Here is a 27,216-nt window from a genome sequence, read left to right as displayed (position 1 = left end):
GCGTCCCCCCAGCACCACCCCAACCTGGCACACAAAGCGGTCGAGCCGCAATGGCCAAGTCGCGTGGGTGAAGGTTTCCCCACTCCAGTCACGCCGCTTCCCCTGAACCCCAAAGATCGGTGGTCCCGGAGGAACGCCCCCGGGGGGCGTGGCCCGAGGGGCGTGGGCGTGACGTCGGGCGCGGGGGTTGGTCACGTGCGGCCGGGCCGCGCAGGCTCCCCGCGCACGCGCCGTGCGGCTCCAGGTGAGCGCCCGCGTCGCTCCTCCAAGTCCGCGCGATGCCGCCCGAGCGGAGAAGCCGAAGGAAAGCGGGTCGCGGGCCCGGCGCGAAGCCGGAGCGGAAGGTCCGGAAGCGGCCGGAGCCGAGAGCCGGAGAGGGGCCGCGCGGGCCGCCCCGCAAGGCTGCTCCTTCATCCCCGCGCGAAGCCCCGGCCGGGCCGAGCGCCGCGACCGCTGCAGTCGCCGTCGCGGCGGCGGTGGCGGAGGAGAAGCGGCTCCGGCAGCGGAACCGCCTCACGCTGGAGGAGGACGAGCCGGGCGTGGAGCGGTGCCTGGAGGAGCTGGTGTTCGGCGACGCGGAGGCCGACGAGGACGCGCTGCTGCGGCGGCTGCGGGGCCCGCGGGTGAGGGGAGGCGGCGGCGCTCGGGCGGGGCGCGCGGGGGGCGGCGAGCCTCGGGGGCGGAGCCTGGGCGATCTGCGGCGCGCGCGGGCGGGCGGGCGGGCGCTGGGTGGCCGCGAGCCCGAGACCCCGGGGCCGCCCGTCTCCCGGAGCCCCGCGCGCTGCGCCGCGCCGCCTGCCGCTCGCTCCCCCACTTTCCCCCTCCGGGTCTGGCGGGTGCGGCCGGGGCGTCGTCGGCGCGCGCCCGGGGTCTGACCGTGACGCTCGGAGCTCGCTCGGCAGCCGGTCCCTGGGGCGCGCCGCTGGGTGTCCTCGCGGGGGCGGGGGGGGCGTGTCCCGGACTGCCCTGTGCTGGGTGCGAGGGGACAAACCTCTCGGCTATTCCGTTAGGTTTTTCTTTGCCGCGTCCCACTCCCCCCCGGCACCCGAAGCCCCGCGCCGCCCCGCTCCTCGGCTGCGACCCACCCTCCGGGCACTGCCGGAGGGAAACGCAGCCGCGGGCAGCGGCCCACGGGACCGTCTGGGAGCTCAGACCGGAGGCCGGGCGGGGGTGGCCGTTCGCGCAGCACGCCCGCGGCGGGGACCGGGAGGAGAGGAGGAGGACGGAGGCGCCTCGCCTTCCCCTTCGGACACCCCCCCCCCCCCCCACACACACACGCCGGGCCCTTGGCAGGACCTCACCGAGGAAACGCCGGTCCCGGGCGCGGGGACGTCGTTTGCTGAGTTCCGTGGTGTGTCGGTGCAGCCCGAGCCCACGTGAGTGCGTCTCCCGGGCTCTGGGTCTGGGTCCGTGTTGTGTTCGTAGTTGGCTCAGGACGGTCAGGAACGGAGTGCCCGAGAGAAGGGTGCAGGGCGCAGGGCGCACGCCCCTGCACCCCTCCCCCCGACCAGAGTTCGGTTCCCTGAGCACTCTCAGGAGTGAGTCCTGAGCACGGAATCAGGACTAAGCCCTGAGGACTTAGGGGTAGCCGCAAAGCTAGAAAGAAGCATCCCTGGCGCAGGGAAATGGGAAAAAGGGTTTTCCTAACAATCGGAGGTATCATGTTTGACATTTAATCAGGTCATTTTGTCTTCTGTGCTAGTCTGCCTCTGGTCCTGTGCTTTGAGTAGATCTGGAATTTTTCCCATTTTCTTTTCACAGGTTTTTAGTTTTTTTTTTCTTTTTCTTTGTGTCGCGGGTGGTTTTTAATGAACGAAAGTAGCTTAGGAGAGGCAGAGGAAATGGGTTCAAGAGAGAACACAGGCTTCTCCAGCCAGCAGTGAGATAAAGTGATCAACCCTTGTTATGCCTTGCTGGGTCTTTAACTTTGGGCGTTGTTAACTTTCTTTTCCTTGAATGTGCACCTTTTGTGTGTGTGTGTGTCACACCCAGCAATGCTCAGGGGTTGCTCCTGGCTTTGCATTCAGGAATTAGTCCTGGCGGTGCTCAGGGGACCATATGGGATGCTGGGAATTGAACCCGGTGGGCTGCATGCAAGGCAAATGCCCTGTCTGCTGTACTATCACCCCATATGCACCTTTAACCAGGTGGTTAGAGAAGGTCCCATTCATGCTCCAATCTCATTTTGTTTCTAGCATTGGCTCCTGACCGGTCCATCCATTATTTCATTAGTGGACTTAAAAAAAAAGTTAAAATTCAGTGTGTTATGTTTGTGACTATAAAATATAAACGCCTTTATGCTTGAAGATGTTTTGTTTTTTTTTTCTAGGTTCAAGTTCGGAAGGACTCTGATGACTCAGAAGTGGAGAATGAAGCAAAAGATAATTTTCCACCTCAGAAGAAGCCAGTTTGGGTGGATGAGGAAGATGAAGACGAGGAAATGTTAGTTGCCTTAATTTTTTTCCCCTGGAGTCCCTCTGCTTTAAAAATTATTTCATATGGGGTCAGAGTGATAGTATAGCATATAGGGCAGTTACCTTGCATGAGTCCTACATAGAGTTGATCCTTTGCACCCTAGGAGTGATCTCTAAGTCTTGGAGAATCTATCCCTGAGCATAGAGCCAGGAGTAAGTTCTGCTGGGTGTGACCAGCAGCCCCCCTCCCCCCATTGCAGTTTTTTTTTTTAGGTTCTTTTTACAAACATGATTTTGTAAAAAAAAAAAAAAAGCACATTGAGAAGTATACAAAGGAAAAGCCATTCATAAACGGCAGAGAGAAAATCATTGTTAGCATGTTGATGTGCTACTCCTTGTCTTTTTTTCTCATACTTAAAGAGACTAGTTAAGAGAGTACTGTGTCCAAAAAAAAAGTAATAGTGGGCCTTCTGTAAAGTAAAAGAAATCTAAAGAAAAAAATACACTCTTTTATTTAAAAAAGGAAAAAGACGTACTGTGTTTGATATCTGACCTGAATTTGCCTCCTGATTTGGTCAGCTCATAACTGGCCATGGACAAGAGAATGTACTTTTTCCCTTTATAAAATGCATGTAACAGGGACTAGAGCGATGGTACAGCCGGTAGGGTTTTTGCCTTGCACAAGGCTGACCTGGGTTAGATCCCCGCATCTGGGTTCAATCCCCGCATCCTGAGCACTGCCAGGAGTAACCCCTGAGCATTGCTAAGTGTGACCCCTCCCCCAAAAAATGCATGTAACAGTATTTTACTTTTCGTTTTTGGGGCCACACACTAGCAGTGCTCAGGGCTTATCACCACTGGCTCCAAGCCCTGGGATCTCATGACAGGGCTCTGGGGTCCATATGAGGTGCCAGGGATATTGTTCCCAAGTCACTTGTGTGCAAGGCGAGCACCCTGCACACTGTACTATCAGTGCTGTCCCATTAATCGTATTTGTATAGCAGTACATGAATTTATATAATTCTTCTTTGAGACGAAATAGGACAATGTCTGGAATTGTGCATAGGCTTAAGAAAGGTAGAATACGTAATATGTACCGTAGTGAATGAGAATATTTTGTGCTATTAGCATTTTTCCCCACTTAAAAAATAAATTTGGTGCCCAAGTGATAGTACAGAGGGTAGGGTGTTAGTCTTGCATGCAGCCCACCTGGGTTCAATCCCTGGAATTCAATGTGATCCCTCAAGCAACGCTAGGAATGATCCCTGAGTGCGGAGCCAGGAGTAACCCTTGAGCATCGCTGGGTGTGACCTCAAAAACAAAACAGTAAGATTCATCAGAGACAAATGTTTCCTCCTGGATTTTCATCATAGTATTTTTTTTTTTTTTTTTTTTTTTTTTTGGTGGGCGATGCACACCTGGCATTGTTCAGGACTTACTTTGGCTCTGCGCTAAGGGATCACTCCCGGCAGTGCTTGAGGGACCATTTGTGGTGGTGGAGATCCAGCCTGTGTGGGCAGCATGCAAGGCGGTCCTTATGCGCCATACTGCTGCTCTAGCCCCTCATCATAATATTCTAAGGTTTGACTTTCATAGTATTGAGTTTGAAATAATAGCTTTCTGAAGAGTTAGATAACTGGTTCTGGCTGGAGAGGTAGTCTAGGGATTAAGTCACTTTCCAGACATTCAGCCTGACTAGTGTGATTCAGGCACAGTGGGGTCGGTCCCCAAGCATCTAGCATTGCCTGAACTGGGAGTAGCCCAGAAGCAGGTTCAGTGTGAGCTGCTTTCCTCCTCCTCTCTATTGTTGGGGAATGGAGAATATGCATGTGGGTTATTACGCGCTTTAATATCAGGACCTAAATGTACTCAGTGAAATGTTTCAGAGTACTAGCAGCAGCAACTATTTGTTGATTTCTTAAAAGATATTTACGTATATGGTGCCGGAGTGATACGGCAGCGTGTCCCATACCTGAGCACCTCCAGGAGTAACCCCCTGAGCATTGCTGGTTGAGACCCACAGAGCCTAAATAAATTAAAAATATATATATATATTTATGTTTGAAACATGCTTTTTTTGTTTTTAGGGTTGAGATGATGAACAATAGGTTTCGGAAAAACCTGATGAAAAATTCCAGTGAGAGTAAACTTTCAAAGGAAAAGCTTGAAGAGCGACTTAAAGAAGAGTAAGTATCCTTTCTCATACATTTACCAAAAGGTATTTATTATCAGTAGTTCATCTTGATTTACCTAATCTTTGGGTAGTGAGATTTCCAGTTTGAAACAGTAAGAACATTGCTATCGGAAGAAATAATAATTTCAATACTTTGGAAGTCGAGGGAATAAAAGTAGAGAGAAAATTCAGGGAAAACATATGATACAATCAGCCAAATAAAATCAGAGCTAATTTGCTTGATCGCTTTCATATGGTAAGCCATTTTATTTTCTTAACTTTATAATATAAAAAATAGCAGCTACAAACAATTGGTATTGGGGTTTAATCAAATTTATTCTCTTGATTTGGCAGTTGCTTGATTTGCTTATGTGAGACACTTGGTTCAGTTCCTGGCACTGGTAAAACAGTTTTAAAAAACATCTGTTACTCGTTTTATCTGTTGGGATGTTTTCCTGATGTGTTTGAAAGTAAGATGAGACGCAGTGATGCTGCACTCCCATTTCTTACTGTGCATTAGCTAAGATTGAGGACATTTTCCTTCATATTCAGGATACTGTTGTCCTGCCTAAACAAATTAGTAGAGCCAAGGAGTGAGTTCAAAGGGCTGAAAGCATGCTTGCCCCCTAGAGTTGCCTGAGTTCTGTTCTTGGCACCAAACGGCTGCTCCTATGAGCACCGAACTAGCAGTTGCTCTGAAATCACTGCTAGAAGAGAAAAGACTTATTTGTAAACTTTGTTCTAAGAAGCATACTCTAGACTGAATTAGTATCATTACTAAGGTATGACTGGGTATTTACTGAATGTTCTGAGGCACTTCAATAAAGACTCTCCTTCTGACTGGTTGGAATGAGTGTCTGAGTTTTGGTATCCTGCAATTTACAGGTCTAAATAAGGAAAAAGAAAAAGGTTACAACACAAGCCAAACTTAAAACTTGAGAATTTAAAAAGCAGGTTTTTAACACTAGTCAGCTCAGAATTGTACTTTGCCTGACATGCGCTCCTTAGAAAAACATTTCCTAATGGATACCAGTTAGGTTTTAACTGCTAATGTAGTCAGAAAGGACTTTTTTTTTTTTCTGGGTCACACCTGGCGATGCACAAGGGTTAGTCCTGGCTCATGCTCTCAGGAATTACCCCAGGCAGTGCTCGGGGGACCTCTGAAAGCCTGTGTGCTTCCTAGTTAATTCATATATTTAAATTCGTATTATCTGTGGGATTGCTTGTGTGTTTACTCTCATTTAGCCTTGGTAAATATTTAATGAAAAGATAATCAGAAAGATTAAATTATGTTCTCAGTTATCTGTTAGGAATTGTATTTGATTTCCCCTCTTGCGTTTTTCTGTACTTTGAATCTCGTTCATGAAATTCGCATCCAGTACACTATAGTAGTTCATGACTGGATTTCATTCTTCCTAAGGTATTCTTATAGCAAGAAGAATTTTAAAAAGTCAAGTCACGTTATTTTTTTTCTTTTTTCTTTTTGTAAACTCCTGAATTCCTTATTATAGTTGCTAAGATGCAGCTTTTGCCTGTGTCTAAAATTTTACCTCAGATCTTTTACATCTCCTTTCCTACTCTAGCTAGGAAGTCCTTCTTTATGTTTCTTAAATGTTCTGAGACTTGTTTTTGTAAATCCCTTGTACTTTCCTTTCTGTTCAAGTAATACCTTGGAAAGAATTTTCCTGGCCATTCTATTTAAAGTGGTCTCCAGCAATTAACTTTCTAATTTGTCACTGTGTCTAACTTCTTCAAACGCTTTTCCAGTGGGATTCTTCCACTAACTATCTGTCAAAGGGAAGATCTGTCTGACAAAGATATTTTTCCCATTATAAAATACTGTTGTGTGGTAGATGAGAAGGGTACGCTGTTAAGCAAGTCAGTAGGGGAAAGGTAATCTGTCTCCCTCTTACTTTAGGAAGATGACTCGTTTAGCTCCGCACAGGGTGACTTTATGTATGTGCTAACTACTGCTGAAAATGTAGTTAGCATAAACATTTAACTACAAGTAAAATACACATACTTTTTGCATGATTAAATTTTTGTTTTTTGATTCATCTATGAACATGTTCAGGTGCTCGAGATGGAATCCAGGACCTCATACACATGAAACTTGAATTGTCCCACTAAGCTACCTCTTTGTAGTTCAGTTGAATTTTTAGTGCAGGGGGAAAACTTGGGGGGCGGAGAGGAAGGAAAGAACTAGCTGGGATCAGACAGTAACGAGGCTAAGGAGTTTACCTTGCATTCCTCTGACCCTGGCTCAGTCCCCAGCACCAAGCCAGGAGTAGCCCCTGAGCACTGCTGTGTGTGTCCCCCAAACCAAAAAATAAAAAAGGAAATAAAGTAGTCCATAGATTCAAAGAATCGTGAATATGTTTAAAATTAGCAACCACATTAATATATATATATATTTTTTTATAAAAAAATTTTTAATAGACATCGTGAGGTACAGTTGCAGACGTACACATTTTTGTGCTTGGGTTTCAATTCCACACATACTAGGGGAAAAGGGAGCTCAGATAAAGAAGGGAACACCAAATAGAGGTGTTGGGAGGATCCTCCCAGGATGGGAGAAGCATGTGGAAGGTAGACTATAGACTAAACACATTAATATTTTTAATTACATTTTTTAAAAAAATATTAGTTCAGGCTCCAGAGTTTACAATACTGTTGATAATAGGATTAGAATTTCGCTTACCAAGTTCCAGCACCACACCCTTCACCAGAGTATCTCACTTCTTCCACCATTGTCCTCCTGTCCCACTACTTCTTCCCAACCTTCTCTCCCTCCCTTACTATAGACAGGTTCTTAGTTTTTGCCACCTTTGAGTTTTTGTTAACCCATTAATTGCCTTTGTTGACCCCTTAATTTCCTTTATATCCTACATATGGAGAGGTCATTCTGTGTCTGTTCGTCTCCTCCTAACTTCACTCAGCATGATACTCTACAGATTTATCCATGTAGATAATTGCATAATTTCATTTTACAGCTGAAGTATTGCATTATGCATATGTACCATTTTTTTTTAAATCTAGTCATCTATTCATGGACACTTAGGTCGTTTGCAGATTTTGACTACTGTGAATAGTGATGCAATGAATAAAGGAGTGCACGTGTCGTTTCTGAATAGAGTTTTTGGTTCTTTGGGGGTAGTTGCTCAGAAGTGAAATTGCTGGGTCACATGGAATCTCAATTCCTAGTTTTCTGACAAGTGTCCATATTGTCTTCCCAAAAAGGCTGCAACAGTCGACATTCCCACTAGTGAATGAGAGTCCCATTTTCTCCACATCTGGGCCAACACTGTATTTTTTTTTTATACTGTTCTTTTTTTGATATGTAGGGACTGAGTTTAAAATAACATCCTCTCTATCCTTGCATGGCAGCCTTAGAACCATAGAGACAACCACATAGTCTCTCTTACTTTGTGTCATGAGTGCAAAGGTGCCAGAAAGCAGAAACTTGCAATAAAATTGCCCTGGAATTCAGTGTCCTTCCTTACCAAAATTGTACATTTTTGAAAAACCACTCTAAAATCTGTAAGGAATTTAATCTTCCTTAATTGAAAGAAGGTAACACATTTTTTATTTTTGGGCCACACGTGACTTTGCTTAGGGCTTACTCCTGGCTCTCTGCTCAAGGAGCACTTTCTGGCAGGGCGCAAGGGACCATATGTTGTGCTGAGAATTGAACCCTATAGGGTCAGCCGGAAACAAAGGCAAGTGCCCCACCCAATGTACTTTCTCTGCAGCTGATTAAAAATTAGTTCTTACAAAATGATTCTGAAGGTGGTGGTAGCAGCGCTGTGGCCTGTCCATTGCACTTTGTTTTGCATTGTAAACTGCTTTATAATGTTTTATGCTTTTAAGAAAAGAGCGTTTAGCTCATTGGAATTGATAAAATTACAGCTTTGTCCTTCCTTAGATGAAGAATTGCCAACCTGCTAATGCTGAACGTCCTACTTCTGCTCGGATCTCATCTGTGCAGTTTCATCCAGGTGCACAAGTTGTGATGGTTGCTGGACTAGATAACTCTGTATCGTTATTTCAGGTAGGCATTTTGGATGAAGACCTGTAGTGAAGAATGTTTACCATCAGGATACAGGGTCTGTGGAAGTGACCAACAGGAACATTTTGCACTGCCTTACAGGTTGACGGCAAAACGAATCCTAAAATCCAGAGCATCTATTTGGAAAAGTTTCCGATCTTTAAGGCTTGTTTTAGTGCTAATGGAGAAGAGGTTCTGGCTACGAGTACCCATAGCAAGGTTCTTTATGTCTATGATATGCTGGCTGGAAAGCTAATTCCTGTGCATCAAGTGAGAGGTAGGCTTTTAATGAACACACAACTGATTGTTGCCCTCCCTTCTCCTTCCAAGCCCACAGTTTAGTTCATTAAACAGTTTTTATAACCGCTTGTTCCCCCTTCCCCATAGGATTCTTAAGAATAGCTTACATTATTTGTGAATCTTGTGTTGAAATGTATTTGAATGAAAATAGGTAATTGATTTTATTGAATACTCAACTATGAGAAAATCATAATTTGGAAATGCCTTCCACCCCCACAATCAAAAAAAGGAGATGCAAAACAAAATATCTGAAAAGTTATTAGCATTTGATGCAGTAGAAAGAGCCTGATCATGGAAGCTAGAAAACCTAGGTTATACTTTCTTGAAAAAATTATTGTCATCTTTCTGATGTTTATGATGTAATAAGGATACCTCCCACCAGTGCTGCTTATAATAGAAATTTGGTTTACATAGCACAGCGGGTAGGGCGTTTGCCTTACAAGCGGCCAACATGGCCGACCCGAGTTTGATTCTCGGCGAGCCCGGCAAGCTACCGAGAGTATTCGATATGCCAGACACAGTAACAACAAAGTCTCCAATGGAGACGTTACTGGGCTCGCTCGAGCAAATCAACGATCAACGGGAGGGCCTTTACCTTTACCTTTACCTTTAAAGGAAATAAAGCATTGCTTTTGGTGATTGTGATATATTTTAAAGAATGAACTACTTTCTAAGTATACTTTTTGTCAGGTGAAGTAATATCTTTCCTCTGCTATGCCCATTCTTCTCTTGCATTCCCCTGGTCCTACTGTGACAAAATACAGTGACACCTTCATGAATCCTCTGGGAACCAAAGCCTTGTAATGAGGTTTGCTTGGTTGATGTTATAAATCTTAGGAGGTGGTGGCATATACTATAGCTCACTGGCAGCCCAGTTGCACATGTGTGGGGCTGTAAAGGATTTTGTACAGCCTTATTTTTACTAGTGGTTGGAAGAAATAAGGCCAACTTTCAGCTTTGTTAACATTCATATTGTTTATTTTCTTTTTCTTTTTCTTTTTTTTTTTTTCGTTTTGGGTCACACCTGATGATGCACAGGGGTTACTCCTGGCTCTGAACTCAGGAATTACTCCTGGTGGTGCTCAGGGGACCATATGGGATTCTGGGAATCGAACCCGGATTGGCCGCGTGCAAGGAAAATGCCCTACCCGCTGTGCTATTGTTCCAGCCCCCCATAATGTATATTTTCAACTCTTTCCTATGTTCTCTGACACATTTTGTAATTCTTTCCAAATCGATTAATCTCTTTATGTAATCATACTTGATGCTTTTCCTCTACTAACGTTTTTATGAATCACCCCGGGAGCTTGTTAAAGTGCAAATTCTGGTTCTGTAAGTCTGAATTTGGGATGATGGTGGTTCTAGCAGCTCAGGTGATATGGTTTTGCAGAGGAACCTCACTTTGAGTTGTGAAACTTTAAAGCATTTCCTTATATCAAGAGAAATTTTCCTATATCAGCACTATATAGTAATTGCTGGTTTTATCTGACCATGGCATGGACCTTGGAGAAGCAAGCCATGGTCAAGATAATAATCTTGATACTTTCTTAATTATGATAAACAAGACCTGGACCTGCTGCTGTTCAGGTTGTTTGTCCCATCACTGGCATCTTAAGAGATTGCATTTATCCTTTTCCCCTCAGCATTTACTCTTTACTCAGTAAGAATAGCCAAGTAATAATGATATTGATTATAATAGTAACTATGAGTTAGACGTATTTATTTTGGTCATGGTATGCCTCTGAGTACCGTCCTGTCTTCTGTCATTGTTTACCGCTAATGTCCAAGGATGTAGTTCAGTGGGAGAGCCCCAGACATGCATGCTTGAACCTGAGATTTTCATCCTGGGCATTGCCCACGTCGCTTGTTACTCTTCATTGCATTTCTGGGTAGGACTCCAGCACCACCAGTGTGCTCCTCAACCAAGAGTATGTGACCCCCTGAGTGCTCCTAAGTTGTCTCCAAACATTAAATTTACTTAAGGCTAAAGTTAAAGACATTGACCCACCTGCAGACAGGGAGAGGGGGTTGGCTGTGTCAGGAAGGAGTCCTTAGGCACTTTGTCTCTGTTGTAGGCACACTCGCTGTGTTTGCACAGGTCCCACGCAGTAGGGATGAACTGAATCTCTCACCTGCAGTTACATTGGTAATTTCGGAGTAAAAGAGAAATTGGCTAAGCACTTTGTATCTGGGTACTTATTCAGTCATGCATGTGGTCATGCTGGTTGAGTCTAACGTTGGTTTTGTTTAATTTGAATGCATTTCAATAACTCCGGGGATCAGAAACCCTTAATTGTTGATTTTTTTTAAGTTTTTGAAAAAATACTTATTTTATGTCATTGATTGATCTCCTTTCTTAGGTTTGAAAGAGAAGATAATAAGGAGTTTCGAAGTTGCCCCAGATGGGACCTTCTTGCTCATAAATGGTGTTGCGGGATATTTGCATTTGCTGTCAATGAAGGTATAACTCATTCTTAGTGGTTGGCTTGTTCTTTGAGGATAAGATACTCATGTCTTGAGCCATAGTTTCTGGTCCTTCAGTCTGCATGTCTAGTAGAGAAGCGTAGCAGAACTTGGGCAGAAGCTGTGGGCAGTTGGGTGACACCTTGGAATATTGGGGAAAGCAAATACAGGAACAACAAATAAGAGCTCGAATTTTTTAGAAAGTCATTCCACACAGTTTGATTTGTTCATTTACCTCCTTATGAATTTGATAAATAACACGTTTCTTCCAGACTAAAGAATTGACTGGTAGCATGAAAATCAACGGGAGGGTTGCAGCATCCACATTTTCTTCAGATAGTAAGAAAATATATGCATCTTCTGGTAAGTTAATGACATGGTGATAAAAAGTTTTTGATGCTTTAGATGTGGATGATAACTGCTTTTTTTTTTTTAAGTAAGAAATAAATTTCATTTGTAGAGTTCATTTTTGTCATTTTCGCTGTCGGTACTGAAGGGCCTTTAATGGATTTTGGGGAAAGCTGGGGGAAAAGTGCAGGTTCATTTGTTTTTTTTTTTTTGCTTCATGGTTGAATCCAGGGCCTCACACATCTCCAGCCTGCATCTCCGACCCTGAAAATGTTTATTGTAAGGTGACCCAGTCTTAAAATTTTCATTTTCTCTCTTAAAAGGTGCTAGTTTTAGTTTCTTTTCATGATCCCCCTTTAATTTTTTTTTCTCTTTATTTTTGGTACTAGAGTAGGTAATGTGAATTTTCTTCATTGTTGATGGAAGACAATCCAGATCTCCTCACTGTTTTGCATTTTTGACCAACCTTCCTCGTCCCTGATGAGCTCTGTCTTACGCTGTGCTGCACTTCTGCCTTTTGGACAACCCATTTGCTCTTTGACTCTCCTTCCATTCCTGAGGGATCTTGGGGCCTTCATAATTTTAGAATGGCTGCCATTGTTTGGTGGATGATGTTTGAGTAATGTTCCTGTGAGTAGTGTTCTAAAATCTTTGCATAGCTTATTAGCATAAATATTGTTTGTTAGGGAGGAGCCTTTGCTAATATGTTAATTTTTCTTTTTAAATTTAATTTTGGTTTTGGGGGTCACACCTGGTTGTGCTTGGTGCTTAACTCCTCCTCCTGGCTCTGAGCTCAGGACTCATTCCTCTCAGAGCTCAGGATTGTATAGAGGTGCTGGGGATCAAGCCGTGAGACAGGCACCTTACCTGTTCTACTATCTTGATTTTTTTTTTCTTTTCAGACTAACTTAACTGTCTAAACTTTTTGTTATGTTTTTTAATTTGCTACTGTCTAACCTCGACTTCTACTCCAGCTTGGGGAATTTTGTCAAAATTTTGAAACAGTGACATTCATTGAATTCTCACTGGAGAAATAAGAATAAAGGAAGATGAACTTCAGAGCTGTTTAGACGAGGGGTGATACCTTTCTACAGGCAAAGAATTTTTTCAGAAATTGTAGTGCGTATGGGGAGGATGGTGATTAGTTTCACATGTTGCAGGTGACAGGAAAAAAACAAGGATGATTTTGGCAATTAGATGCCCATTTGTGTGATTTCACAAAGTAAATTGGGGGTGCTGTGCAGATGCCCCTCACCTACCTCCCCAACTCCTCAGGCCACCCCAGACAGAGAGAGAGGGAAATGGGGGACCACAGCCTGATGGTGAAAATGGCCCGTTTAATGCAGAATATCTGAGGGGGGTAAGGATATAAGTGTGATTGATCATTTACATAGATAAACATTTGGCAGATGCAATTCTCTTGGGGAGATTAACTCAAGGAGACATTCTGTCTATCATTGCTTTTATCTTTCCCTCTAGTTGTATAATATTTGCAGTTGTTTGGATAAATACAGTAAGCGACAAAGATCCCAACACTTAGTTCTCTAGGCTCTGAGAGCAAGGAAGGCTTTTACCGTAAATCCCAGACTAAGTCCTCAGGTCGGTTCAGCTTGTCCTTTCCCGTGGGGGTCCTGTCTCTTAAGTTGTAACAGCTTGCATCAAGACAGGCTTCCAACTATGGGACAATATTCCTGGCCCTTGGGTCTACTGTCGTTGGATGTTGGTTTCATATTATGTTATTTTATATTCTCCAAATGAGTGCAGTCATTCTGTCCCTCTCTCACTCCTTTCACTTAGCGTGATACATTTCTTATATTTAAATTAGTAGGTGATAGATAAATTGTACAATGTCTTTCTGTTTGTTCTGGGACCACACCTGACATTGCTGAGGGCTACTCTTTGATTCTGATTCTGTCCTTGGAATTCACTTCTAGAGGTACGTGGGGACCCTCTGGTGCTGTGGTGGGGATTGAATCTAGGCAAACCCATGCAAAGCACTCTACCATTGAACCACATCGCCTGCCCTGCATTTATATTATGAACTGTTTTGGCTCAGTTCATTCTTGACTTACTCCTTTTCTGATCATCATTTAAGCGTATATTATATTAGGAACTCTGGGCTGGAGCGATAGCGCAGCGGTAGGGCATTTGCCTTGCATGTAGCCAGCCTGGCCAACCCACGTTCGATTCCTCCGCTCCTCTCAGAGAGCCCGGCAAGCTACCGAGAGTATCTCACCCGCATGGCAAAAGCCTGACAAGCTGCTCATGACGTATTCGATATGCCAAACACAGTAACAAGAAGTCTCACAATGGAGACGTTACTGGGCCCACTCGAGCAGAACAACAGGAAGACAGTGCTACAGACAATGGTATTTGTTAATAGTTGTTGGGAGACCAGTGCTAAGGAAGTATTTTGTTTTGGTTTTTAAAATTACTTTTCTTTACTACACTTGCTGTGTTCGTGGCTCTGCTCTGCTCAGGGTCACTCGTGATGGTGTTGGGGTGGGGACGAATCATAATGCAATGCTGAGCATCCAGTCAGCATTGGCTGCATGCACGGCAAGTGCCTTCCCTCCCAGAGTATTTCTCCAGCCTGCATTTTCAGAGTTTTGCTCCTGTGGTTTATCTCCATGAAGTGGAAGTTTTCCTGAGAATTCAACCCAAGCCATTCTTATTGTAAAATTACTGTTTATTAAGGACTAGTTATGTAAGAAATGTTTTAGATCAATTTTTTTAGATCTAATATAAATATAGAGTATTTATAGTAGATCTTTATTGGTAGTACCTTGTGCTAGTTTGGGCTGGAGCGATAGCACAGCGGTAGGGCGTTTGCCTTACAAGCGGCCAACGTGGCCGACCCGAGTTCAATTCCTCCGCCCCTCTCGGAGAGCCCGGCAAGCTACCGAGAGTATTCGATATGCCAGACACAGTAACAACAAAGTCTCCAATGGAGACGTTACTGGGCCCGCTCGAGCAAATCGACCTTGTGCTAGTAAAACTAGACTTAGAATGGTTAGTTCATTTGCCTTTGAAGTTTAAAACAAAATTAACCAAACCAAGTCTGGCAAACTCCCCGTGGCGTACCCAATATGCCAAATACCAGTAACAATGATGGGTCTCATTCTCCTAAAGAGCCTCAAATATAATCTCAGGGCTAGGATGAAGGAGACGTCACTGGGGCCTGCTTGAGGCAATCGACAAATGACAGGATGGTCGTGTCGTGATTAACCAAACCAAGCTGAAGTGATAGTACAGCGGGTTGGATGTTTGCCTTGTACATGGCTGACCTGGGTTCCATCCTCTGCATCCCATTTGATTTGGTCCCCCGAGCACTACCAGGAGTGATTTTAGAGTGCAGAGCTAGGAGTAACCCCTGAACATCACCAGGTGTGTCCCAAAAAGCCCCTGGTCCGCCCCTTCCCCCACAAAAAAAACAACCAAAATTAACCAAAACCCGTTTGGACTTTCCTTCAGGGGATGGGGAAGTTTATGTTTGGGATGTGAACTCCAGAAAGTGCCTTAACAGATTTGTTGATGAAGGCAGTCTCTATGGATTGAGCATTGCTACATCGAGGAATGGACAGTACGTTGCTTGTGGGTAAGTAAAGAGAGGCTTGTAAAACTTGTAATTGCATTGTGCTAATAAAATAAGAAAGTTCCAAAGAGTTGATGATATTGAATGGTGCTTGAATAGTTCTGTTTATGAACAATTCAGTAATAAAGTTGGTATACTTCTATCGTTGGGAGAGGGGGATTGGAGTTTTTGGGCCACTCCTGTGGTGTTCAGGAGCTATTCCTGACTCTCTACTTAGGAGTGCTCCTTGGTGGTGCTCAGGGGACCAGGTGTAGTGCTCAGAATTCAGACAAGGCTGGATGGAAGGCAAGTACCTTAACTTCTTTGAGTTCCATATGGTCTCTTTGGCCCCCAAACCAGACCTTTTAAAAAATATATGTATGTTTTTATTTTTTAATTTTGAGGGATCATACCTGCCAGTGCTCTGGGGTGCTATATCAGGGCTGGGGATTGAGCTGTGTCGCTACATGTGAAACAACTTAACCCCTGTACTATTTATCTGGCCCTGCACAGGTCTGATTCTACATCTGACTTAATGTAGTGTTTAATGATAATGCCTGCTCTTCAGCAAATACTGAATTACCTTATGTCCTCGTGTTTTTTCTTTTGAAATCCCCATTTGATCACATTATTTTCCTATTTCCTATTACTATTTTGCTTTCTCATTGATAAGGAAGCAGATTTAGTTAAACTTTGGGTTTAAAACTCATTTTTAGGACAGTGGAGATAATTCAAAGTCCTTGTCCCTAGCCCTGCATGGTTCCCTAAAACACCACTGGTTACGGCTTCCCATAAAAAATAAAAAGTGATTTTATAGAGGGCAGGGCATAGAAGATGGCTAAACCTTGCCACCCCACACATTATTTTAATATCCAACAGTTTTTTTTTAAGTAGCCATGAATCACCTAGAATATTCCTTATAATGATAGTGTAACATTTTTACATTTATTTTAACTTAGTATTTATCAGTTCTTAAGATAGTTTACTATGTACTTTATCCTAACAAACATCTGTGTGGTAGCCAGAGTATATAAATTTTTTATTTCCAATTTATTAAAAGTAAAACCCAAAGAATTTGGTTTTAAGCAAAAGCACTGGCTTATTTGATGCATTTTTCCCCTCTTGGCTAGGGACATATCAAAACATCACAAAATCACAAATCATCCTGTTATTCGTCGATTGCCTCGAGCAGGCCCCAGTAACGTCTCCTTCATCCTAGCCCTGAGGTTATATTCAAGGCTCTTTAGGAGAATGAGACCCATCATTGTTACTGGTATTTGGCATATTGGGTACGCCACGGGGAGTTTGCCAGACTCTGCCATGTGGGCAGGCTACATTCGGTAGCCTGCCACTTTGTCCAAAGTAGGACATATCAAAACATGTTGCATAAAAATACTGTTTGATCGTATTGCTGAAACTTTGAAAATTTGGGGCCGGAGCGATAGCACGGTGGGTAGTGTGTTTGCCTTGCACGCGGCCGACCCGGGTTCGATCCCTGGCATCCCATATGGTCCCCTGAGCACCGCCAGGAGTAATTCCTGAGCGCAGAGCCAGGACTAACCCCTGAGCATTGCTGGGTAGTGACCCAAAAAGCAAAAAAAAAAAAGAAACTGAACATTTTATCTAGACATATTACTGTTTTATCACAAAAAATAAAAAGCATACAAAAATGATTTGTGCCCTTGGAAAAAAGATGGCTTTATTCTCCTACTTTAGTCTCAAGATGGGTAGGAGGAGACATTGGATACTTAAAATATGATTGTAAGCTGTCAGATCTGCCAAGTGTTGTGTTAGCACTTTTCAAAACTTCCTGAGTGAATTTTTATGACAAAATACAGTTGATCCATAAAGAAAATTCAGTTAACTTTTCCATGAATGGTAAGTCAGATGGGTCTTATTGTGAAATATGGCACACTTCCCACTCTTCTATCACAGTGTTCATTTCTTCGAGGTTAAAATTGCGGCAGCTGCATCTGAATGTCTCTCCCCATCACCTTGGGTAGCTTTCCAATTTCTGCTCTCATTTCTTTATGTATGTTCTTGATTGTGCGATCCATTGTTTCTTTCATGTCCTCTTTCAATTTACTGGCTATCTGACTGTTTCATTGAATTCATTGAACATCTTCATGACTTCATATCTGAATTCTTTCTCAGAGAGGTCCCTTAGGTGAATAGCGCCTACTGAGGCTTCTGGTCCCCATCACCTTGGGATCCGGAAAAATGAAAAGGTAGAATTTGCTGTGGAATTTGGCTGTGATACCAAGTATAACATGTGCCTCACAACCGTGGCAGCAATTTGTGATTAGCAGGTTTTCTGGGAATAGCTTTGTTCTTCTACAGTGATTAATTTTTAGGAAATGTGTTTTGTTTTGTTTTCTTTTGTTTTGGGGCCATGCCTGGTGATGCTCAGGGCTTACTCCTGACTCTGCACTCAGGAATTACTCCTGGTGGTGGTTGGGGACCCATTTGGAATGGTCATCTGCATGCAAGGCAAGCTCCCAACTGCTGTACTCTTTCTCCAGCCCCTAATTTTCAGGAATTTTAAATATAACTAGTTTGCCTCTCTCTGGAGCAAGAGTAAAAATTAACTCCCACAAATTTGTGAAGTTAATAATTTTTTTGGCTTTGGTCTTTTTTTTTTTCTAGTCGCTTTGTACTCTTTGAAAGGCCCACAACGGAAAGAATCTACTTTGATTTGAAGTACCCTTTGACTTATTGGATTCTGATAATGCTTGTTCAAAGGATATACTGAATTTCTCTTATTAAACTCATAAATAAATGTCAATGATTGTTAGAGAAATTTCAGATGTTATAGGCATATCAGGAAGATGGTTTTTGGTGGTCGAGCCCTGTAGCCGACTGACTGAATTCCTCCCTTCCAGTCATTTTTATCTCTTGTTAAAGTGTTCTTTGAGTCAAATGGAGAAGTATGTGTGAATAAATTAAAAATATACTAAAGCAGTAAATATTTAATTCTAACATACTATTTTTGTTAGCTAAAATTTCCACTATATAATCTTTCAACTATATAATCTTTTCATGTGAGCTGAATAGGTCTTGTATTACGTAAATTATTTTTGGATCCTTATAGGCCATCGTAAGTAATTAAAAGAGTATGTTTGAGTAGTAGGAATGAGAGTACACTTAATGGGATACTTGTCACCGTTTCAGGTTACAATGCATTTGCAAGTTAAGTATGGGGTTACAAGGACTTGTTGTTTATTAATCATGGTCTAATCATGAAATCATGAATCTGAATAATAATGACAATGCTAAGATCATTGAGATTTACTTTTTTGGGGGGGGGCCTCACACCCGGCAATGCACAGGGTCACTCCTGGCTCTGCACTCAGGAATTAAATCCTGGCGGTGCTCGGGGGACCATATGTGATGCTGGGAATTGAACCTGGGTTGGCCGCGTGCAAGGCAAACGCCCTACCCACTGTACTATCACTCCAGCTCCGAGATTGACTTTTTAAATGTTTGCTGTTTTGTTTTTCCTATTTTGGGGCTATACCTGGCAGCACTCAGGACCTATTCCTGGCTCTCTGCTCAGGAATGACCCCCTAGTAGTGCTTGGTTCCTCATATACAGTGTCCTGTATAGAGCTGGGGCCAAACACATGCGAGGCAAATGCGTTACCTCCTGTACCTCTGAAGATTACTCTTTATATGCATTTGGGTATATATTCACTGCTGGTTAACATTTCAGTGAAGTTAGAGTGAATAATCACTTAACTGTGAACTACAAGTATTCCCAGCCGAATATAGTTTCAAAACTTAAGATTTCTGTCACGGCGATTGTTTGGCACTAATTTTCAATTTCTCACAATATAATAGAATTAAAAAAGAAGCAATAGAGGAAATTTAGCTTTCATTATTCACACATTGGAATGCTAGATTGGGTACAAATGCCAAGGCTGGCACTTATTGATGTCTTTGTTCACCTTTGCATCTTTGGCATGAAATAGACAATTAATATTGAAGGAATGAGTAACAGTGATTCAGTGTTTTCTTGGATTTTCTAGTTTCTACTTGCAATTGAAAGACAGCTGGAAGTAACAAGAGGGAAGGCTGGAGAGATAACGGGGTGGGCAGTTGCTGGATACCCTGTACTGCATGGTCCATGGAACACCACAAGGAGCAGATCCCCAAGTACCGAGATAGGGGTTTGGTGGGGAATACCACAACTTACGATCTCCACAACAAAAAAACCCTAGAGTTATTAACATAAGGTAGAACTGTAAAAAATGTTTGGGTTTTATCCTGGGATTAGCTCTGCAGCCACTGCTTCCTTGGAGTTCTTTTACTTTTCAGACCATCCCTGGTGGTATTTTGGGCTATACTATCTCTCCAGCCCCACAGGTTCCTTTGTAATATAACATGATACTACAGTTACTCATTAATTGGTGGGAGTGACTATGTATTCACGTATCTTGTGAAAGTTTTTTTCTTGCTTTTAATCTCTTGTACTACTTTTTTCTCTTTGCAGTTCTAATTGTGGAGTGGTAAATGTCTATAATCAAGAATCTTGTCTCAAAGAAACAAACCCAAAGCCAATAAAAGCTATAATGAACTTGGTTAACAGGTGTTACGTCTCTGACCTTTAATCCTGCTACAGAAATCTTGGCAATTGCTTTGGACAAAATGAAAGAAGCAGTCAGATTGGTAACATTGCCTTGCCCTTTCTTTTATCCTTGATAGTTTTTAAATCTAAGTTGAAAAATAATATAATGAGTGTTGTATTATTTTTTTGATGTAGAGTTATTTGTATTACAGCTTCTTGAGGTTATTGTAGAAATGAGATACAATAGCCACTAAATTAGTCAGTTCTTTTGGGAAAGCTGTGTTGTCTGATCTTAACATTTTTAAAGCAGCCTTTGTTTTCAGTTTTTCAGCATATGCATAAAGAAATATGTTTAAGTCAGACACTTAATTTCTTTGTGGTTGTCTTTCATCGACTTTTTTTTAGGGTTCCTTAATGAGTAACGAATGAGTGGAGGTGATTCTTAGGTTTTGAAAATAGATTGAACTTGAAAATTATGTGACGAGATTGCAATTCAAACTGCTGGCATAAAACTATGGACAAATCTTTGTATAAATTACTAAACTTGTTGATTTATTAGGAAGACTCCTAGTATTCAGTGTGTGGTCAGTGAAATACAGTACATTGGGGTGGGGTGTCACTGGTTTTTTTGTTTGTTTTTGTTTTCTGAAAAGGGAGTAGACCGAATTAAGTTTGTAAACATATAAAATCTCATCTGAAATTATGGATGATGACAGGTAATCGAGACATACAGAGTTGAATGGTAACTCTGTGGGTTTAAACATAAAATTTCTTGCAAGAGCGAAACATTTTTTGAAATGGGAGTAGTTAAAATTCCAGTCTGCTTAGGATAACTGTTCCCATGCTTAGGTTTTATTTATCCACACCTTGAGTATTGTCTATTTTGTCTTGTTCTTGGACTCGTGCTTTCCAGAATAGTCTTGTAGAAAGTGATTTCCTCCTCATGCTTAGACCTGGCTTCGGGTGAACTTTTGGCTCTTAAGCGGTTTGCATGGTTGTCCATCTTGAGGAGCAATTGCAAAAAGCTAAGAGTAGATATAGTGGAAAAAACAAAATGAAGAAAGGAAATTATGATATTGATATTACTTTGTTTAGTCTTCAGTTATATAAAATCAGTATTCTCATGTTTGAAGTGTTCCTTGTGATCAAATTTTCCTATTCTTTACTGTAGTCATTAAGTTAGGTACTGATGGATATTACTGTTGACTTTTCACTTTAGTTTATTTGTTCAGCAAACATTTGAGTCTCACAGGCACTAGCAAAACTTACGCTGCATTAACAACATTAAGAAAACGGGGCCAGGAAGATAACCCAAAGGCTAGAGTGCATGCTCTGCATGCAGAAGGCCCTGGTTTAGTTCTCGCCATTGCATGGTCCCCAAGCATTGAACTTGGTGTAGACCCTGAGTTCTGTGGAATGTTGTGTTCAGATCTCTTCCCTCTGTCTTAATTAAGAATGCATTGAAAATCAAATTTTGGAACACTTTGCTACAATAAGAGAATTGTGTTTTGTGTGCACTATAATCAAAATGAACAGTTTAATTCCAGCACAAAGATTAAAATTTAAGAAAGGAGTTCCCAGTTACTTTAGTTTAAAGCCTCTTAATATCTCCTTCCAGGTTCACCTTCCTTCCTGTACAGTATTTTCAAACTTTCCAGTTGTGAAAAAGAAGACTATTTCTCTTGTTCATACCATGGATTTTTCTCCCAGAAGTGGGTATTTTGCCATGGGGAATGAAAAGGGCAAGGCTCTACTGTATAGGTAGGTGTTAACATTAAGTAAGAAATATTTGTTAATTTCTTTTGAGAAAAAATGCCAGTCTGATATTTTTGCAGTTATGTACAATTTATTCTTTACAGTTTATTAATTATAAATGATTACCTATAGGAAGCTTAACTTGATTTTCATAGTTCTTCTATAACAAAATTGCATTTTTCTCCCATAAAATGTCACAACCAGAGAAAAGGTTAATCTGGAAAATTTGAGGGGGTGGTAGTGGCTTTTTAAAATTACACTACAATCAATATAGAAAAGTGTTAATTTTCGATATGCAAAATAATTATTTGATGTGTATATATGTTGCATTTGATCACCATACTAAGTTTGGTTAATGTCTCTCAGCACATGTAATTATTAAAATTATTAAAAAAATTTTTAACAAGAACTTTCACGTACAGGTTTCACATGCTACCGAAATTTGACTTAACTTTGTATGTTATTTTTTGACTCTGGGAATGCTATATAAATGGATGGCAGTAGTGTTCCCAGATCCTTTTAAAAATTTATGTAACTTACTAAATCCTACCAAATAATATTGTGCTACAGCTGGAATTCTTGTGTGCAGTCAGTGCATTATTATTGTATCATGGGCACAAAGCTATTAGTCGCCCCTACCACCCCCAGCTGTGACCCTAAAGGCCTCCTCACATTACATAATGATGTTAACTACAGTGAAACCTACCTAAACCTTTTTTTTTTTTTTTTGCTTTTTGGGTCAAACCCCGCGATGCTCAGGGGTTACTCCTGGCTCATGCACTCAGGAATTGCTCCTGGCGGTGCTCAGGGGACCATATGGGGTGCCGGGAATCGAACCTTTGTGGGTCATGTTGGCTGCATGCAAGGCAAACGCCCCACCCGCTGCGCTATCGCTCCAGCCCCAAACCTACCAAAAACTTGCATGCTATCCTAGTCCTGTTTCTGTACCAGGCATATTTGTCTGTGAAGCTGGAACAGACAACCCTAATTATATCATCTCTAGATGAGAGACAACAAGATGTCTCTTTATGGAGATCTGCGTGTTTCTCTTTTTGGGGTGGTTGAGGGGGAATAAGGGGTTTGGGTCACACTTGGCAGTCTCAGGGGTACACCTGACAGTGTTCAAGGGTCATTCCTGGCAGTGTATAGGGAACCAAACTAGGACCTCTTGCGTGCAGGCAAGCATTATAGCTTTCTTTTTTGTCTCTGACCCAAACTGTTGTACACCCTAGCATTGTAGTGAAAGCTGTATAGAAGCCTGTTTTTGTATGCTTCTGGGAATGCCCGCTTCTGAACTATGCTGAGATGCAAGTGGAGTGGGGAGGAATGTAAATGGAATTTGAGTAGATTGTTATGTAAAGAGAAGGTAGCAAACAATAATGATGGGGTTTTAAATTCTTTTTATTTTGAAAGGAAAATGGATTTTACCAGGAAAATTGATAATTTTATCATTTTATTTTCAGATCACTATTGGAGTGATTGAGTTCAGAATATATAAAAGGATGCAAGCTTGTACTGTACTTAGAAATTCTCTTGCAAAGCTTTGCATCATTATTATAACTGGATTTGTTTTTTTAAAGTAAGCCTTAAAGGGCATTGGAGTTTTCACCAGAGTAAAATGACAACATTTCTATTAGGTATGGTTGATAGGGTATTTTATAGGCTCCCAAATTTGATACTTTTCCCCTGAAATCTGAGTTATTAGCATTAGAATCCTACAGAATGTCAGATTGTGGAGCCTTAACCTGACTGCCTGCTGAGAATGATTGATTGCATTTTTCCCTTCGAAAATCTTCCTAAGTGCTGTTCTGTGATCTGATTGATAATCGCTTAATCACTTAACTTCCCGTTAGTCGTCGATTTGTTCGAGCGGGCACCAGTAACGTCTCCATTTGTCCCTGTCGCATGCTAGTGTAGCCCAATGGCATCTGTTCGCTCTGGGAACATGAAGAGCCTCAAACCGATCATTCATGATCTTCACAAAGAAGTCTGACCATCTGGTAGGTGGGCGGCCACGCGGTCTTTTGACATCCCGTGGAATCCAGTCGGTAACAGCTCTAGTCCAGCGGTCGTCTTTAAATCTCATTACGTGACCAGCCCATCTGATTTTTGATACCTTGGCAAATGAGACAGCGTCCCTGATTCTTGATCGTCGACGGATGTCGGAACTCCGAATTTTTTCTCTCATTTGAGTTAAACGTGATATTCCAAGCATAGCTCTTTCAATTCTTCTTTGGGAGACCTGAATAGCGTTCTCATCCTGTTTGCGCAGGGCCCAGGTCTCTGAGGCATATGTTAATGTAGGAAGAACAGTGGAATCAAAGAGATGTGCCCGGAGCCGGAGGTTCTTTGTCCTCTTAGCTATTTCTTCGACGTTCTTGAAGGCGTTCCAAGCCGCTCTCTTCCTCCTGTGCAGCTCGGGTGCCTGGTCATTTGTCATGTTGACTTCTCGACCTAGGTACACATAGCTGTTGCATTCAGAAATGGTCGTTCCATTGAGAGTGAATGGGGCGTCAGGAACGAGGCTGTTTCTCATAAACATTGTCTTCGTAAGATTCAACTGTAGTCCTACCTTTCCACACTCATGGTCAAAGTCGGCCAGCATTTGTGACGCTTGGCTGATGTTTGGTGTTATTAAAACAATGTCATCAGCAAAGTGGAGGTGGTGTAATTGCCGACCATCTATCTTCACTCCCATTCCTTCCCATTCCAGTCGTCGCATGATGTTCTCGAGGGTGGCACTGAAGAGTTTTGGTGAAATGGTATCACCCTGCCGAACCCCTCTCTTGACATCAACGATCACTTCTTTGTAGAATGGTGAGATCCTGGTAGTGAATCCGCAATACAGCTCACGGAGGATCTTGCTGTATTGGGCTTGAATGCCCTGATTGGCTAGGGCTTCAATGACCGCTTCTGTCTCAACAGAATCAAAGGCCTTTTTTAAATCAATGAACGTTAAACAGAGCGGCATCTTGAATTCCCGAGAAACCTCAATGAGTTTGGTTATTGTGTTGATATGGTCAATGGTGCTGAATTCTTTGCGGAACCCGGCTTGCTCGAATGATTGTCCTTCATCTAATGTTCTGCCAATCCTATTTAGGATGACTCGAGTGAACAACTTGTAGATGACAGACAATAGGCAGATCGGGCGATATTTGCCAATGTCATGGATGTCTCCCTTCTTGAACAGTAGTACGGTCCTGCTGGTTTTCCATTGTGACGGAACCTTGCATTCAGACAGGTAGCGAGTGAAGAGCCGAGCCAGTGTATTGATGAGTACTGATGGCAGGTTCTTCAGGTGTTCAGGTCTGACCTTGTCTGGGCCAGGTGCTGTTTGTTTCTTTACCAACGAAATGGCGTGTCGGATTTCGGAAGGGAGAATGTTGGGAACGACATATCCATCCCGTGGAATTTGGTATGTCGGCAAGTGGACATGGCTATCGAAGAGATTTGAGTAGAAGTCATGGATAATCTTCTCCATTGCCGTTCTGGAGGATGTGATGGATCCATCAGGACGTCGGAGGGCAGTCATCTTGGTCTTGTAGTTGGCAAAGGACAGGCGGGCGTAACGAATACTTTTCCCAGGTTCTGCCGCATCTACCAGTACTTCTGATCTTCTCTCTTTGAGGTCTTCCTTGATCGCATCTCTGCACTGCTTTGCGAGCTGGGAGGTTAGCTTGCTGTTGCCTGAGGCATGCGCCAAACCATGCTGGCGAATTAGCTCATCAACCACCCAGGGATCGGATTGCACACAGAAGACCCACCCTACCCAGATAAATACCCCACTGGCACACTTTTACTATTGACACTACCTCCACTACCCAGCTGTCTCCACACTCCAGGACGCTTTCCAGACCCGCGTGGCAGCTCCGGCCAAGACTCACGCACGACTGAAGACCCACAGAACAAGATAAGCGGAACTCTCTGAGACCTTGGACTGCAGCTCGGCGGACCCAGGGACAGAGTTTCTCTGCTTGCTCCCACCAACCACAGGTGACAAAGGGATTCTAATCTTCTGACTGATAATACTCTGAGCAATCAAAAAGTCGTTAAGATGATTTGTTCTTTACTTTTTCAGGTTGCACCATTATTCAGACTTCTAGAGAAATTGTTCGAAGTAAGAAATTTTTTTATTACTGCTTCTACATATTTTAGAGTTACGTTGCTGAGTTAGCAGAACTGCTACTGTTCACTGCACCTATTGTATCTTTATGGAGAGTAGTGGAATGCAAGAGTAGATCAGAAAGAATCTAGTTGTACTTGAACTCTGGGGAATTTCTTAGCCTGTATCTCAGCAATCTGGCTATTTTTCTCTGACGTTACATCTCTAATAATGAGTTCAGTAATGATCTTCAGAATGTAATCATTTAATACACAAGGAGAATATACTTTGCAGGAAGAGTAAGTCTCTTCACAACTTGCATGAGCCCTCTTATTTTGCAGATATTTCTTGAAAGATTTTTATGTGGCTTGTCCAGTAGCTTAATCGTGAATTGTCACAAACCCATTTAATGCAAATAATGATCATTACATTTGTGTTCAAATTTATAAGAGGACATACTTTGGTCCTGTAACTTGATCTTTGACCTGCGGTAAGATGGTAGGTAGTTCTGGGGTTGAGCTTTTTTCAGTTCTTTTTATCACAGTTGACATTTGGTCTTCAAGATTAATAGATATTGAGGAGAAATTCTGGGTGTGCGTAGAAATTTAGTTAAGGAAAATAATTTAAATTGCAGTTCTAGTACATGATTTGTTAATGACCAGTAGCCAGAAATCAAGTGTATCATTTCTTCTGTTCTTTCTTCAGGTTCAGCTGAGCCACATGAAAAGAATATCCTGATAAATCTTAGAAATTTTACAGAATGTATAATATGATTTATTGGTCCTGTTATACCTATTTAATAGAATTGTCTTAATAAACACATAACTTCTGTTTGAAAACAAGTGTATGTGATTGTTCTTTGTCTGCCTACTTGTACAACTTGGATACATTTAATAATAAACATGATAGGAGAATCTGGCTATAACTAAATACAATATAGGGTAGATATTTTATAACCAGCTTTGATCTTAACAATTCCCCATGTTTCAAAGTATCAGCCAAGAGTTCTGGTGGAAGTCATTGATAAAAGAGTCATGGTGCTAGCTCATCACTGTATCACTGTCATCCCGTTGATTGTGGAATTACTCGAGCGGGCGCCAGTAACGTCTATTCCAGCCCTGAGATTTAGTAGCCTCTTCTTACTCGTCTTCCAACAATTGGAGGCTCTTTCGGGGTCAGGGGAATGAGACCTGTTGTCGTTACTGAGTTTGACATAGCGAATACGCCACAGAAAGCTTGCCAGGCTCTGCCTGTGTGAGCGGGATACTTTTGGTAGCTTGCCGGGCTCTCTGACAGGCAGTTGTGCTATCTCATAAAATGAAATAAAGTGTTTATTTAAATGAAAGGTCTTTTCTGGATTTTGTACATCTTTGAAGAGTAGGATGGGGAGGTGGGATTCACAGTGCTCCAGGGGCATTGCTCTGCCAGTTCGGGCCAGATGGTTCTGTGCTAGGTTGCAGGGATGCAATGCTG

At 42.4% G+C, this 27,216-nt stretch overlaps 1 protein-coding gene across 1 annotated transcript; it reads left to right on the top strand.

The window, feature by feature from the left end:
• The first annotated feature begins 278 nt into the window (after positions 1-278).
• Positions 279-26,556, top strand: LOC130035058 (U3 small nucleolar RNA-associated protein 18 homolog). The gene is given in 14 exon segments (XM_056126538.1): positions 279-623; positions 2,330-2,442; positions 4,502-4,600; positions 6,506-6,533; positions 8,513-8,638; positions 8,738-8,912; positions 11,296-11,396; positions 11,671-11,761; positions 15,221-15,344; positions 19,812-19,902; positions 19,904-19,987; positions 21,505-21,647; positions 25,720-25,758; positions 26,449-26,556. Coding segments are annotated over 13 exon segments (1,545 nt in total). The 3' UTR covers positions 25,745-25,758; positions 26,449-26,556.
• The last annotated feature ends 660 nt before the right edge of the window (positions 26,557-27,216 follow it).

This window comes from Sorex fumeus, unplaced genomic scaffold (assembly GCF_029834395.1).
Source record: "Sorex fumeus unplaced genomic scaffold, SorFum_2.1 ptg000063l, whole genome shotgun sequence".
In the NCBI taxonomy this organism is placed as follows: Eukaryota; Metazoa; Chordata; class Mammalia; order Eulipotyphla; family Soricidae; genus Sorex; species Sorex fumeus.
Note: the sequence above shows the minus strand (reverse complement) of the source record. Positions and strands in the feature narration are given on the sequence as shown.